Source organism: Mirounga angustirostris, unplaced genomic scaffold (genome assembly GCF_029215605.1).
Source record: "Mirounga angustirostris isolate CCGP_5_RB_7025 unplaced genomic scaffold, mMirAng1.0.hap1 SCAF_2, whole genome shotgun sequence".
Taxonomy (NCBI): Eukaryota; Metazoa; Chordata; class Mammalia; order Carnivora; family Phocidae; genus Mirounga; species Mirounga angustirostris.
In genome coordinates this window covers 70,074,197-70,090,872 of record NW_026991710.1, presented here as the reverse complement: position 1 = coordinate 70,090,872, position 16,676 = coordinate 70,074,197, and the positions used below count along the sequence as shown (strand labels likewise).

The following is a 16,676-nucleotide window of genomic DNA, read 5'->3' as shown; positions in this document are numbered from 1 at the left end:
ATGACCTGAGCTGAAGGCAGATGCTTAATCATCTGAGCCACCCAGGCACCCCTAGGCTCTTTACATTTAATATGATTGTTGACATAGTTAAATTTAAAGCTAAGTTTAAAGCTTGTTATTTGTTTTCTATTTGTTCCATTTATTTTTGGTTCCTTTTTTCTCTTTTTCTGCCTCCTTTTGGTTTAATTGAATATTTTCATGTTTCCATTTTATTTCCTTTTTTGGATTACTAGCTATAATTCTCTGTTTTGTTACTTTAGTTATTGCTTTAGGATTCATAGTATGTGTCTTTAACTTACCATAGTCAACCTTCAAATGATATTATACCACTTCATGTATAGTCTAAGAACCTTACAATGATATACTTCTATCTCTCCCCTCTGATTTACACTATGATTGTCATACATTTTACTTCTACATATGTTAAAAAAAAAAAACACACATTACAGTTTTTGTTTGTTTGCTTAAACAGCGAATACTTTTTTAAAGATCTTTAAATAACGAGGTAAATTCTTAAGTGCTTACGCATGTGGTTAACATTTCTGGTGCTTTTTATTCATTTGTGTAGATCCAGACTTCTGTGTGGTATCATTTTCCCTCTGCCTGAAGAGTATCCTTTAACATTTTCTCAGAGAAGTTCTGCTGGTTGTGAATTCTTTCGCCTCGTGGATGTTTAACAAATTCTTTATTTTGCCCTAAGCTTTGAAAGATATGTTCACTGGATATAGAACTCTAGGTTGATAGTTTTTTGTTTTTCAGTACTTATATGATATTCTCTGCCACCTCTATGATTTCCATATCATCTCTGCTGGAGGCTGTTCTAACTGAAGCAAAGATTGTTTTTAAAGAAACACGATATGATAAAGTGATTAAGGATGAAGGCTCCACCTAAGATGAAAAACCACTTTACCACTTAGTAGTTCTTTAACCATGGATGAGTTATTTAACCTCTGTGGCCTCAGATTTTCCATATATAAAATGGAGGTGGTGCTAATACCTCCTTTCTAAGCTTACCATAAAAATAAGATAATGCAAGTAAGGCCCCTGCCATTAAAAAAGCACAGAAGTCAGATATTAAAGATTTAGGAAACAGAACTTACATTGAATTCTAGGAAAAAGAGCATCTGGCTGGCTCAGTCTGTAGAGCATGCAACTCTTGATCTCGAGGTTGTGAATTCAAGCCCCATGCAGGGTGTAGAGATTATTTAAAAATAAAAAAAAAATTTTTTTTAAATGCTAAGGAGATAGGATTATTTACCCGGAGGACATAATCTCAGCTTTCTTCTGAGGGACAGTTTATGATAGATTAAAATTGTATCAATGAGAAGATAACTATAATAACTTCACAAGACCTTGGGTGATTTTGAAACCAATCCACATAAACTGTGCTACCTTGGAATAGAACAATTCAAGAACAGGGGACAAGCTGCATCACTGCATCAATTTCAGTCTTCCATTTTAGCTTCAGTAGACTAACTTAAGTTAGCATAACCTCGACCTCATGGCAACATCATCTCAAGAGTTGACTAAATGTCTTACTGCTAAGCAACTGTAGGAAAGGAGTTTCATGGGATTCCTCCTCAATTAGGGCTCAAAACACGTCATATTAATATTGAAAAAATAAAAATCATAGCATATTTGCTTATGAACAAGATACTAAGCATAGTCATACTGTCAGAGTTAGAGAATAGGTATCTCTGTACAATAAACAAGAGTCTCAAAATATTTGGTATTATTGTGGAGCTGTCATGATGGTTTGTTACTCAACAATAGGCACTTACTGTTAATCTTCTTCACATATAATTCCTTTTACAGAGATAGACAATTTTGTGAGCAGATGCAGTTACTAGTATGGAGGTTTCTTTGTAAGGATAGTTAAAAAGCCCATACAGGTTCTCTTATACTTGTCTTTCTCCCTGCCCCTTTGCTTATTCATCCATCTTCTACCCGACCTGAGGCAAGGATGTAAATCTTGCATTAGTCAACAACACCAAAGTGGTTTTCAATATGATTTTCTTTGCAGAATGTGTTACATCTGCCTTCTTATATTCACACATACGCTCTTCCTTTCATCTGCCTACTCAAATCTTACCTGTCCTTGAACACTTTTGAAGTTCTCCTTCACTATTCCAGCCCACACGAATCCTCCTCACAGTTATAGCCCTTAGTTAGAGAAGGCTGATATTTCTCATCCATTGTTCCAAGACAACCTCTCCTCTCCTCTTAGTCTCTCAGCTCAACAGTAAGCTGCTCAGGCCGTGGCTGTTTTTTGAGTACTTTTGTCTATCTTCTCATTGATACAATTTTAATCTATCATAAACTGTCCCTCAGAAGAAAGCTGAGATTATGTCCTCTGGGTAAATAATCCTATCTCCTTAGCATTTTTTAAAAGATTTTTTTTTATTTTTAAGTAATCTCTACACCCTGCATGGGGCTTACAAGGTATATAATAGGTGTATTATAAGGTGTATAATAGATATTCTGGTGGTGTCTTTCTGTGAATGCTTCCTATCAGGATTCATTGACAGTTTCAGCAATAAGTCCAGACCTTCAGTTTCAGATCTTTATCATATGAAATCTCCTATAAGATTTCACTAATATGAGAAGGTTTGAAGAATGGTTTATATCAGTGTTTTCTTTATATGTCCACAGTATTTGAACTATAATATTAAAAGACACACACACACACACATGAGAGAGGGGTAGATGTGAAAGAAGAAAGGAGGAACACAGGAAGATTAAATGCAAACCAGATAACTCTCCGTATTTTAAAGGACAACAAAAAAGAACTCTCGTGTCAAAAATTTTTCATTGAGAATTTTTAATCTTTTTTTATACAGATTTCTTCCTGAACGTGCCTTGGCAGCTATAAATCACTTACAGAACATTCAGTTTGAAGCAGTGATTGGCCACAAAACCAAAATGAAATGAATAATGGAGCTCCAGCCAGAGATGTCTGCACCTTAATGATGTAAATCTAAGTTTAGAATCAATGCTTCAAAGCTTAATTTCACATTTTTCAATACTGTTAATATAAAAAAAACACATTAGTTTGACATCAGCAGCAAAGGAACAAGACTAATTACCTGTCTATCTCAAGAATATTAATGTAGCTTTAACAGTCAGATCCAGTTTCATTCCATGCCCCTTAAAAACTTCTGTGCTTATGTAAACATACTCAGAAGGCCTCTTTTCTTCAGATATTTTACTTTTTTTTCTTTCTGCTTCAATGGGAACAAAGCCACCTCCCGGAGAGTAAATGCAAAGAGAAGTTACTTACACAGGGAAGGTTGAAGACCTTGTCAACATGTACGCCATGTGAGCTAGCAGTTAGAGACGAGGTTTAAGCAGGCTGCAGTGCTCCGAGGGACAAAGAGGTTACTTCTGTGAAATTCAACATCTGGAAGCTTTCACTGGCTTCTCCCTTTTCAGCAGCCCAAAACAGTGCAACGGTATTCTGTAGTTTCTTGCTTGATTCTGTCCTTTGTATCGCTCTTATATCCACCAAGAGTGGACACTATACGTTCTGCCCTTTTCATAACCTCTTAAAATACTATGACCTTATAAAACCTGACTTTCCTTGAATCTCAGAATATCTGAAATTTTTTTTTTTTAAGATTTTATTTATTTATTTGAGAGAGAGCATGAGAGGGGGGAGGGTCAGAGGGAGAAGCAGACTCCCTGCCGAGCAGGGAGCCCGATGCGGGACTCGATCCTGGGACTCCAGGATCATGACCTGAGCTGAAGGCAGTCGCTTAACCAACTGAGCCACTCAGGCGCCCCGAATATCTGAAATTTTAACCCCAGGATAAACCCCTCTTTATTTGTAGTTTATGCTTTCACATATCATTGGTACCAGAGATGTTTAGATAGTTTTGAGCTTCAAAAATGAAAACTAACACAGAAAAAAGAATTAGGCTGACTACCCAATACTAGACAGTAGATCTAAGAGATAAAAGAGTGTTCTCTTTAAAGATCTGATTCCCGGGGCGCCTGGGTGGCTCAGACGTTAAGCGTCTGCCTTCGGCTCGGGTCATGATCTCAGGGTCCTGGGATCCAGTCCCACATTGGGCTCCCTGCTCTGCGGGAAGCCTGCTTCTCCCTCTCCCACTCCCCCTGCTTGTGTTCCTGCTCTCGCTATCTCTCTCTCTGTCAAATAAATAAATAAAATCTTAAAAAAAAAAAAAAAGAAATTAAAGATCTGATTCCCACTACATCAAGTAGTAATTAATCAATTACTTGATGAGTAATTACTCATCAAGAGTAATCTTGTTTTTGTGTTTTTCTCATATATAATAGACTGCTTTTCCATCAACTATTTGCCTGTTTTTATTAAAAATGAATGATTAAACACAAATCATTAATAAAAATTTCTTAAAAACAAATGATAAATATGTTGTGCTTTTAAAAAAATAACCTCTTGTGGTTATAAAATAGAGCTTTGATTTTTAATCTCTCAGTCTCAATGAATCTCCTTCAGGAAGCAAGGATCTGGATGGTAATAGCTAGAACTAGCAGGTATTAAGGGTCCCAGGGTTCTCTCAACTTTGGCTTCTTTGACAGTAGAAGTGTTGGTTTATCAAATGACTTACTAAATTCTTTCTGTGTGTGGCACTGAGCAGAGTTTTATTGTTTTGAGATTTGTTTTTTCCTAGATATTTTGGCAATAATTTTTATTCATGATGACATTTTATTTTTATTTTTTTAAAGATTTTATTTATTTATTTATTTGTCAGAGAGAGAGACGTCCCCATGATGACATTTTAATTCCTTGCTTTAAAACTAAGAACTGGGGTGCCTGGGTGGCTCAGTTGGTTAAGCGACTGCCTTCAGCTCAGGTCATGATCCCAGGGTCCTGGGATCGAGTCCCGCATCGGGCTCCCTGCTCTGCGGGGAGCCTGCTTCTCCCTCTCCCACTCCCCCTGCTTGTGTTCCCTCTCTCGCTGTGTCTCTCTCTGTCAAATAAATAAATAAAATCTTTAAAAAAAAAAAAAAAGAAAGAAAAAAAAATAAAACTAAGAACTGTAGGGACACCTGGATGGCTCTGTCAGTTGATTGTCTGCCTTCAGCTAGGGGTCATGATCCCAGGGCCCTGGGATCCAGCCCCACATAGGGCTCCCTGCTCATCAGGGAGTCTGCTTCTCCCTCTGCCTGCCGCTCCCCCTGCTTGTACTCTCTCTCGCTTGCTCTCTTTCTGACAAATGAATAAATAAAATCTTTAAAAAAATAAATAAAACTAAGAACTGTATAAGTGAAGCTTAAAATGTGTTATTTTAAAAGTGTGATTACAAAACTTCGAAAGAGAAATATGTAAAGTAGAAAATATAAGCCTACCTCCCACAATCCCATTCCCCAGCGGTCAGGTTATTAATGCACAACCTTCTGGTCATTTTCTAATGCATATATAAGCATATATATGATAAATACATTACATTCCTTTATTGTATGTTTTACCATTTGTATTACATAATAGTTTGATAACATGCATTATATTCTGTAACTTGTTTTTTTACCTTACCAATGTATCACAAACAGCCTTTTCTTTCAGTAGAGTTTAACCTCATCCTTTTTCTTGGGCTCATAGTACTAAATGATTATAATTAACAATTCCTTTGTAATAGACATTTTGGATGTTTCCAATTTCTTTTTTTTATTTTTTTTAATTCTTTTTTTTATTCTTTTTAAGATTTTATTTATTTATTTGAGAGAGAATGAGAGAGAGAGAACACATGAGAGGGGGTAGGGTCAGAGGACAAAGCAGACTCCCCGCCAAGCAGGGAGCCCGATGCGGGACTCGATCCCGGGACTCCAGGATCATGACCTGAGCCGAAGGCAGTCGCTTAACCAACTGAGCCACCCAGGCGCCCTGGATGTTTCCAATTTCTTATGACTCAACAAATCCAAAATGGTTGAAATAATATCATGTGTATTTTCCAACCACAACAGTATTAAACTAGAAATCAATCACAGGAAAAAATCTGGAAAGAATACATATACATGGAGGCTAAGTAACATGGTACCAAACAATGAATAGGTCAACCAAGAAACCAAAGAGGAAATCAAAAAATACATGGAGACAGGGGCACCTGGATGACTCACTCAGTTGAGCATCCAGTTCTCGATTTTGGCTCAGGTCATGATCTTGGGGTCGTAAGATTGAGCCCTGTGTCAGGCTCTGCATTCAGCCTGGAGTCTGCTTGAGATTCTCTCTCCCTCTGCCCCTCCCCCCAACTCTCACATTCTCTCTCTCAAATAAATAAAATATTTTTAAAAAATACATGAGGGACGCCTGGGTGGCTCAGTCAGTTAAGCATCTGCCTTCGGCTCAGGTCATGATCCCAGGGTCCTGGGATCGAGTCCCGCATCAGGCTCCCTGCTCCGCGGGGAAACTGCTTCTCCCTCTGCCTCTGTCTCTCTCTCTGTCTCTCATGAATAAATAAATAAAATCTTTTAAAAAAAAATACATGAGACAAATGAAAAGGAAAACACAATGGTCCCAAATCTTTGGATGCAGCAAAAGATGTTTGAAGAGGGAAGATTATAGCAATACAGGCCTACCTCAAGAAGCAAGAAAAATCTCAAACAACCTAACCTTACACCCAGAGGAACTAGAAAAAGAAGAAAAAACAAAATCAAAAGCCAGTAGAAGAAAGGAAATGATAAAGATTAGAGCAGAAATAAATGAAATGGAGACTAAAAAAACAAAGTCGAAGAGGTCAAGAAAACCGAGAGCTAGTTCTTTAAAAAGATCAAGAAAACTGATAAACGTTTAGCCAGACTCATGAAGTGTGTGTGAGGGGTGGGAATCAAATAAAATCAGAAATGAAAGAGGAGAAATAGCAACCAATACCACAGAAATACAAAGGATCATCAGAGTATTATGAACAGTATATGCCAACAAATTGGGACAACCTAAAAGTAATGGATAAATTCCTAGAGATATATGACATTCCAAAACTGAATCAGAAAGAAATAGAAAATTTGAACAAACTGATTACAGTTTGTTCAAATGAAATTGAATCAGTAATCAAAAACTCCCAACAATAACAAACTCCCAACAAACAAAAGTCCAGGACCAGATAGATGGACTCACAGGTGAAACTACCAAAATTTTTTTTTTAAGATTTTATTTATTTATTTGACAGAGACAGAGTGAGAGCTCAAGCTGGGGGACAGGGGGAGAGGGAGAAGCAGGCTCCCCGCTGAGCAGGGAGCCCCATGTGGGACTTGATCCCAGGACCCTGAGATCACAACCTGAGCAGAAGGCAGATGCTTAACCAACTGAGCCACTCAAGCGTCCCTGAAACTACCAAATATTTAAAGAAGAGTTAATATCTATTCTTCTCAAATTATTCCAAAAAACAGAAGAGGAATAAAAGCTCCAAAATTTATTCTGAATCCAGGATTGCCATGGACACCAAAGCCAGATAAAGACACTACAAAAAAAGAAAACTATAGCCCAATATCTCTGATGAACATAGATGTAAAAATCCTCAACAAAATATTAGCAAAGTAAAAACAATATATTTTTAAAAATTATTTAGCACAATCAAGTAGGGTATATTCTCAGGATGCAAGGGTGGTTCAATATTCAATCAATCAACGTGATGCATCACATCAACAATAGAAAGGATAAAAACCCTATGATCATTTCAATAGATGCAGAAAATGCATTTGACAAGATTCAACATCCATTCAAGATAAAAACTCTCAAAAAAATGGGGTTAGAGGGAATATACCTCAACATAATAAAGGTTGTATTTTTTTTAAAAAAAAACCCATAGCTAACATTATAATCAATGAAAAAAACTGAGAGCCTTTCTTCTAAGATCAGGAACAAGACAAGGATGTCCACTCTCATCACTTTTATTCAAAATAGTACTGGAAGTCCTAGCTGCAGCAGTCAGGCAAAAAAAAGGGGGGGGTGGATAAAGGTATCCAAATTAGTAAGGAAGAAGTTAAACTGTCACTATTTGCAGATGACATGATACTATTTATAGAAAAGTTAAAAGACTCCACCAAAAAACTACTAGAACTGAAAAAAAAAATTCAGTAAAGTCACAGGATATAAAAATATACAGAAATCTATTGCATTTCTATACACTAAAAATGAAGTAGCAGAAAGAGAAATTAAGAAAGCAATCTCATTTACAATTGCACCAAAAAGAATAAAACACCTAGAAAGAAACTTAACCAAGACCTACACTTTGAAAACTATAAAGCTTTGATGAAAGAAATTGAAGATGACCCAACCAAATGGAAGGATATTCCATGCTCATGGATTGGAAGAACCAATATTGTTAAAATGTCCATACTACCCAAAGCAATCTTCAGATCTAATGCAATCCTTATTAAAATACCAACAGCATTTTTCATAGAACTAGAACAAATAATCCTAAAATGTGTATGGAACCACAAAAGACCCAAATATCCAAAGCAATCTTGAAAAAGAAGAACAAAGCTGGAGGCATCACAATCCCAGGTTTCAAGATATGTTACAAAGCTGTAGTAATCAAAACAGTATGGTATTAGCACAAAAATAGACACATAGGTCAGTAGAACACAATAGAGTCCAGAAATAAATCCATGCTTATATGGTCAATTAATCTACAACAAAGGAGGCAAGAATATGCAATGGGAAAAGATAGTCTCTTCAACAAAAGGTGTTGAGAAAACTGGACAGCCACATGCAAAAGAATGAAATTGGACTGTTTTCTTAGACCATACACAAAAATAAACTCAAAATGGATTAAAGACCTGGAACCATAAAACTCCTAGAAGGAAACATAGGCAGTAATTTCTTTGACATTGGTCATAGAAACATTTTGCTACGTGTATCTCCTGAGGCAAGGGAAACAAAGGCAATATTAAACTATTGGGACTAGACCAAAATAAAAATTTTGCACAGTGAAGGAAATCATCAACAAAACAAAAAGGCAATTTACCAAATGGGAACAGATATTTGCAATTGATACATACAATAAGGGGTTAATATCTAAAACATAGAACTGATACAACTTAACACCAAAAAAACCCCCACAAATAATCCAATGAAAAAAATGGGCAAAAAACATGAGTAGACATTTTTCCAAAGAAGATATGCAGATGACCAACAGACACATGAAAAGATGCTCAACATCACTTATCATGAGGGAAATGCAAATCAAAATCACAATGAGCTCTCACCTCATACCTGTCAGAATGGCTAAAATAAAAAAGACAAAAATCAACAGGTGTTGGTGAGGATGGGGAGAAAAGGAACCCTTGTGCTCTGTTGGTGGGAATGTAAATTGGTGCAGCCAGTGTGGAAAACAGCATGGAGGTTCCTCAAAAAGTTAAAAATAGAATTGCCATATGATCCAGTAATTCCACTACTCTGTATTTACCCAAAGAAAATAAAAACACTAATTCAAAAAGACATGTGCATCCCTATGTTTACTGCAGCATTCTTTACAATAGCCAAGATATGGAAGCAGCCCAAGTGTCCATTGATAGATGAATGGTTAAAGAAGCCAAGATGTGATATATATATTTCCTGCTTTAATGAAACTCGCATTCTAGTAGGGGGGGCAAACAATAGATGACAAATATTATAAGAGAGTATTTAAAATAGTAGAGTCAGGGAAGAACTCTCTGAGAAGCAACATTTTGGGGCAGAAATATGTATGAAGGCATGGCCCCTGCAAATACCTAGGGTAAAGAACATGCACATTCTGACAAAAAAGCAAACTTCTATGAAGCGCTGTATGAGGCCAGAGGGGCAGCGCAAGTGGGCAGAACTGTAGGTGATGCACTAAGAGAGGTAGGCAGCGACCAGATTACTGGGGATCACGCAGGACACAGTAAGAAGTTTTGATTTTTCTGAGTGTGAGAGGAAGGATCTGAGAAACTTGAGTGGGGATAGACCCAAATAAATAAAATCCCAGTGTTTGTTGCAAAGAAGAAAACTTTCCTTTTTAATTCCACTTTTGGCTTTAATCCTTTGTGAGGGAAACTTAGAGAAATGCCTGGATGCACAAATACTGAGCTCTCTTTGCCAATTTTCCTGCATATTTTGAGTGCAGACTCCTTCCTTATAAGTTCCAACTGAGTTTCTAAATGCTTTACCAAGACAGGCTCCATCTCATGATTCTCCCAAAGGGTTCTTACTCCCACTAAAATCCCATTTCCAGGGCTATTTCTAGGGTGTGCAGGTCCCTGGGACAATATTCCTTCTGGACTCCTGTCTATAAAAATAAGTTGATTTAAAAATATAAGGGGCGCCTGAGTGGCTTAATCAGTGAAGCATCAGACTCTTGATTTCGGCTCAGGTCATGACCTCAGGGTCCCAGGACTGAGCCCTGGGTTGGGCTCCCTGCCCAGAGCGGAGTCTGCTTGTCTCCTTCTCCCTCTGCCCCTCCCCCCTCAAATAAATAAATAAATCTTTAAAAATATATATATGTATATATTATAAAAGGGTGCCTGGCTGGCTCAGATGGTAGAGCATGCAACTCTGTCTAGGGTCATAAGTTCGAGCCCCACATTGGGGGTACAGGTTAATACTTAAAAATTTTTTAAATATATATATTATAAAATTCCTAAGTCTATGTGAAGTATAGTGACTTATTGATGAAGATTTAGAATAATAGGAAGATTTATTTATTTATTCTCCAGTCAGTGCATGTAAAGATTCTTCTTGGTATCCAGCTACCATCTCTTCTCGTGTGGTCCAGGAATCATTCCTTTCTTTTTTATTATCAAATGAGCTATTTCTTGCTAATTTCATATCTTTTGCCACAAGAAAAGGTAGCAATGCTGTTACTACTCATAATGCCATGGCGCTTGTAACATGTTTGTATTGAAATGATACGAGTCTCCTAGCCTCTACAAGACCCTACTACCATTTATTTAATGTTAGTTGCATCATTACCTTTGACTCTGCATCATCCATTGTGCTACCTGTAAATTCTGGCTTCAGTCACTCAAAGATTGCTATGGCACTTCTTTGATAATAATCACAAATTCATGTCTGACCCAGAGTGTACAGGAACACGTGAATAATTTGTTTTCTGGTCATGTTGAATTTATTACTTGAAATGCTATAGCACAGCTTGGAACAACCGTCTTCCAACTGTGTTTTTTCTTAAACTCTTCAGGCTTCCATTTCTGGAATGTAATCTTTTTCAATAATAACTCTAGAGGGGGGAAGTGTATATATAAATACATAATCTTGTATATACAATGTGTAGTTGCTACTTTATAGATCTATTTTGAAAGACTTTTTTTTTAAGATTTTATTTTATTTTTAAGTGATTTCTATATCCAACATGGGGCTTGAACTCACAACCTGGAGATCAAGAGTTGCATGCTCCACCACCTGAGCCAGCCAGATGCCCTGAAAGACTTTCTTGATAACAAGAAAGGAGTCGGGGTGCCTGGGTGGTTCAGTTGTTAAGCATCTGCCTTTGGCTCAGGTCATGATCCCAGGTCATGATCCCAGCCCCCCATCGGGCTCCCTGCTCCGCGGGAAGCCTGCTTCTCCCTCTCCCACTCCCTCTGCTTGTGTTTCCTCTCTCGCTTTGTCTCCCTCTGTCAAATAAATAAAATCTTTAAAAAAAAAAAAAACAACAAACAAGAAAGGAGTCATTTCCCATATAGTGTAAGTATAAGTTCTTTTTATCTGACAGCAACAAATGATATATTTTTTAAATTTTTTGTTTAAAAATTCTGGAAGGATATACACCGAAATCCTTCCAGTGGATGGTAGGATTTGAGATGATTTTTAATTTTTTTCTATTGTTGTCTCTATTTTCAAGGTCTTTCCAGCCTTTGTCTGGGTTAGGACTTTTTTTTTCTCTTTCATTTTGACAATTAACATTTAAAATATAAAATTTTCATAAGAGAAAAGCTTTTTCATTTCAGATAAAGAGTGCTGTGGGATTAGAAATTATGTTAAGAAGGGGTGCCTGGGTGGTTCAGTCGTTAAGCGTCTGCCTTCAGCTCAGGTCATGATCCCAGGGTCCTGGGATTGAGCCCCACATTGGGCTCCCTGCTGAGCAGGGAGTCTATTTGCCCCTCTCCCTCTGCCCCTCCCTCCATTCATGCTTTCTCTTTCTCAAATAAATAAATAAAATCTTTTTTAAAAAAAACACATAACATTAAGTTTTCCTCCTTAACCGTTTATAAGTGTACAGTTCAGTAATGTTAAGAGTATTCACATTATCATGCAACAGATTTCTAGAACTTTTTCATCTTGCAAAACTGAAACTCTATACTTTTTTAAACTCTTTATCATCAAATAATTATTTCCTTTCTCCTCCTGCCCCCAACCTTTCTACCTCTTGTTTCTGTGCTTTTGAGTACCTTAAATACTTCATATGTGTGGAATCATATGGTGGAATCATATCCATTTCACTTAGCATAATGTCCTCAAAGTTCATCCATGTGGTAGCATGTGACCAGATTTCCTTCTTTTTTAAGGTTGCATAATATTCTATTGTACCTATGTACCACATTTTCTTTGTCTATTTGTCTGTCAGTGGGGGATATTTGGATTGCTTCCACCTCTTTCTTCTATTATTTTTAAGCAAATCCTATATATCATATTTTTGGAAATATTCTTTATTTCATATTAATCCAATCCAAATTATGTCATCTCGTATTAAGTAAGTTAAGCCCCTAATACAATATTATATACATCTGGATGATAATTATGTTACAAGATATATATTTGGGCAAAGGACATAATAAAAGAAGAGAAAGAGCTTATCAGTGAGTAAAATGTTCAATTTTTTAAAATTTAGGGACTTGTATTGATATTGAAGTTCACCAATTTATCTTTCCAGAGTTAGGACAAAACAAATGTCCCGTTCAAGCACTAAAACTGGATAATTTATATAGAGATTGCCTTAATATGATAACTTCAGATTTTCACCAATATCGGTGTTTGCTCTAAGACTACAAACAACTCAGATGGTAAACACGTTTTAGGGAAAAATTCTTAAATCAAAAAACTATGTTATCAGCTATATCTTACTAAAACTCAATTCTGGCATTTAAAATTTTTTTTCAAGTGTAGTTAACTTCAGTATTATATTAATTTTAGGTGAACAATGTAATGATTCAACAATTCTATACATTATTCAGTGCTCATTATGCTAAGTGTACTCTTAGTCACCTTCATCTGTTTCACCCCCTCACCCCCCAGCTCCCTTCTGGCAACCACCAGGTTGTTTTCCTGTAGTTTGAACATTTTATTTCATTTTTTAAGATTTTATTTTTAAGTAATCTCTACACCCAATGTGGGACGAGAACTCATAACCCCGAGAACAAGAGTCGCACACTCCACTGACTGAGCCAGCCAGGTGCCCGTATAGTTTGAACATTTTAAAATCAGTGAGATAACTGGCAAAATTTGAATAAAATTATAACAGTGCTGATTTCCCAGTTTTAATAATCATACTCTGGTTTATGTAAGATATTAACATTTTGAGAAACTGGTTGAAGGTTATACTTGTACTATTTTTATCACCATTATGTAAATCTAAAATTATTTCAAAATGAAAAAGGTTTTGAGTGCTAGTTTCTCTATATGTAACTGGCATCTTCTGAGTAAAACTTAGATTTGCCCTTTTAAAATTCTGAGCTTGATGGTTAGAGATTGAGAAATGCACACTGTGAGAAGGTAAAGATAAAAGGATGATGGTCTTGGTCATACTATATCCGAGCAAGCAGCAGGGAACTTGCCAAGAGCTTCCTGCCCAGAGACCCAGTTACCTTTCTGATGTGTAAAGGAGGGCCAAGTGCCAATAACCAAGCAGAGACACCCACCAAGTTCTTAATCTTCGACTTTTTATATAAAATGGAATTTTCTCAGAGTGCCTAGGTCGCTCAGTTGGTTAAGCATCGGCCTTCAGCTCAGATCATGATCCCGGGGTCCTGGGATCAAGCCCCAGTGTTGGGCTCCCTGCTCACTGGGGAGTCTGCTTCTCCCTCTCCCTCTGCCCCTTCTCCCCTCCCGCTCATGCCCCTTCCCCTCAAATAAAGAAATAAAATCTTTTTAAACAATAACAACAAAAAAAACACAGAATTTGCATCTGCAAAAAGACAAACTAGGGCACCTGGGTGGTTCAGTCATTGAGCATCTGCCTTTGGCTCAGGTCATGATCCCGGGGTCCATATCGAGCTCCCTGCTCCACAGGGAGTCTGCTTCTCCCTCTGCCCCTCCTCCCACTCCCACTCATTCTCTCAATCTCTCTCCCTCTCTCTCTCTCAAATAATAAGTAAAATTTAAAAAAAAAAAAAAAGACAAACTAAATATGAAACTTAGAGACATCCAGAATACAGGAGAAAGGGGACTTAGAGTCATTTTAATTTATTATCATTAGCGTAAAGGAAAATAATACAAGTTAGATAAACTATACCTGTTTCCCTAATAACTGGAATAATTATGTTTTTATGAATTTCTTCTTCATGCTTCCTTCCTGTGTGTCTGCATGAGCTTATCACAAGGTCTCCCTGTGTTTGATAAATTTGAGCTGACGCCTGACCCTTTATTGTGCAATTAATACCATCTTTGAGCCTTAAAACTACGAGTAGCTATTAATTTCATAGTAGTTGTTGTCCGGTAAGCAAACACAAGTCTTATCTTAAAGATAAAGCTCTAGGTAGTAGAGCCAGGTATGAAAGAAAACTGAGCTAAATTGATATAACACAAGGCAAATAGATGGTCTAAGAAAAATTCAAAGCAACCATTTCACTTAAATGGTGCCAAAGATGCAGTTTCAGTCAATCAGATGTTTTTTTATCATATAGACACTACTTGAATGTTAGTTCCTTTTCTAGGTTTCTAGTCATGCCAATATGTTGAAAACAAGATGAGCTTCATGTAAATGAAATCTGTGCAGCCACTCAGGGCCCTGTGCTCGGAACGGCCCCACGATTGTTTTCATACTCTGCTGCCGCCATCTTGAAAGTCATAATAACTTAGGAACAGGGGATCCCACATTTTTGTTTTGTGCAGGGCCCTGCAAATTGTGGCTGGCTGAAGGTGCCTCGAACTACCAACCAGCTCTTATCCAGGACAAGATTTTGTGGACATCATGGCCTTCAGTGCCTAAAGCCCAGCCCCAACCCCTGTCCCATCAAGCTGAAAAGTAAGATTCCAGCCTTAAGGTTGTTATCACTTACCTAAAAGGTACTCAGTGAATGTTAATTTCCATCCCTGTCCCTCTCTCCTTCGCATTCTTCCTTTCCTCTCTCCCTCTTCCTCACTTTATTCTCCTTTTCTCCTTCCATTTCTTCCCCTCCTGATTCACCCACCACCTTACCAATTCTTCCTCCTTCATTCGCCTCTTCCCTCCCATTTCTGATGCTTCACATTCCCACTCCTCTCTCCCCCTTTCCTTTCTATCGAATCCTCTCCCACCCCCATTCCCCATTCAGGGTGAGACCTTCAAGAGCTTGTACTCCGGGAGCCAGCGTGGCCAGGAACAACCAGGCTTAGCATTTCCTCTAACGCTGGCTCTGCACTCCCAGAGTGACTGTGCTCTCAGGTCCTTTCGACTGGGCAGAGATGGAGTCAACTACTGACCCTTGCCTTTTCCAACGCACATTTAAAATTTGTATCCCCCGCTTTCTAATTTTTCCAGACTGAATGCCAGGAAAATCCACCTTTCAGTTAAAGGATATGTCGGAAAACAAGTTGCTCTTTGGAAGGACCTGAAGATGAATCTGAGGGAGGCGAGGTAGACCAGACACCTGGAGGGCTCCCAGAATCTTGGAAATCTAGGTAAGCCAGTCTGCCTGTAGTCACTCTTGTCAGCATGGAAACTGTTAATGGGTTTTATTCGCACTTAGTAACCTGTCACCAGATGGGGTTAAGATCAGTCTGTATGTGCTTCACAGAAGGAGCTGCCCTCTTTTTTTAAAACCTTGCTAAATATGAGAAAGGTAAGCTTTATACATTTTGGCTGGCAGAGCTTAAACAAACCCATCTGGGGATGGTGCCAACACAGATGGCAGAAGTTGCTCTTGATTTGCCAGGACCCCTGCCAAGTGAAGGCCTGACGATTTTGGTCTGAAGGACTTTGTGCAGTTTCATAAAAGAAAATTCATTATTTGAACTGAAACGTGATCCAGGGTCACACAGAGGAGTATCTTATCTTAGTTCAGTCAAGGTAAGAGATGCATTAATCTTGAGTAGGTTTGGGAAAAGAAGTCATAATTCTTACTCTTACTGATGGGGGCAAAGTACAAAGAGCCCCTTCAATATTGCTTGCTTTTTTATTAAGGGACTGTGGTTTTCTTTTTTCTTTTTTTTTTAAGAATTTATTTATTTATTTGAGAGAGAGAGAGAATGAGTGAGGAGATGGGCAGAGGGAGAGGGAGAAGCAGACTCCTCGCTGAGCAGGGAGCCCAGTGTGGGGCTCGATCCCAGGACCCTGAGATCATGGCCTGAGCCAAAGTGAGATGCTTAACCAGCTGAGCCACCCAGGGGCCCCAGGACTGTGGTTTTCTAGAAGCAGAGACATTGTGGTAGTAGATAGAGGGGAAAAAATTTTTTGTGGTTCAGTGACCAAAACGTATTTTGTCAAGCCAATAGGCAGTATGAATAGTGTGCAGTAACACAAGATATTGTAGCAAATAAACTCCACATTTCCAGTGGTTAATTAATACAATGAAAATGTGTTTCGGGC

At 37.9% G+C, this 16,676-nt stretch overlaps 1 protein-coding gene across 3 annotated transcripts in view; it reads left to right on the top strand.

The window, feature by feature from the left end:
- HSD17B13 (hydroxysteroid 17-beta dehydrogenase 13) overlaps window positions 1-15,128 on the top strand; it is a 37,681-nt gene extending 22,553 nt beyond the window's left edge. For 2 of the 3 annotated variants that reach the window (XM_045880806.3, XM_045880805.3), the window contains one exon: window positions 2,841-10,460. In XM_045880806.3, the coding sequence (XP_045736762.1) occupies window positions 2,841-2,931 (91 nt within the window). In that variant the 3' untranslated portion in view covers window positions 2,932-10,460. Of the gene's footprint in view, window positions 1-2,840; window positions 10,461-15,001 lie in introns of those variants that run through there. The other variant, XM_064584767.1, reaches the window with a different exon arrangement.
- The last annotated feature ends 1,548 nt before the right edge of the window (window positions 15,129-16,676 follow it).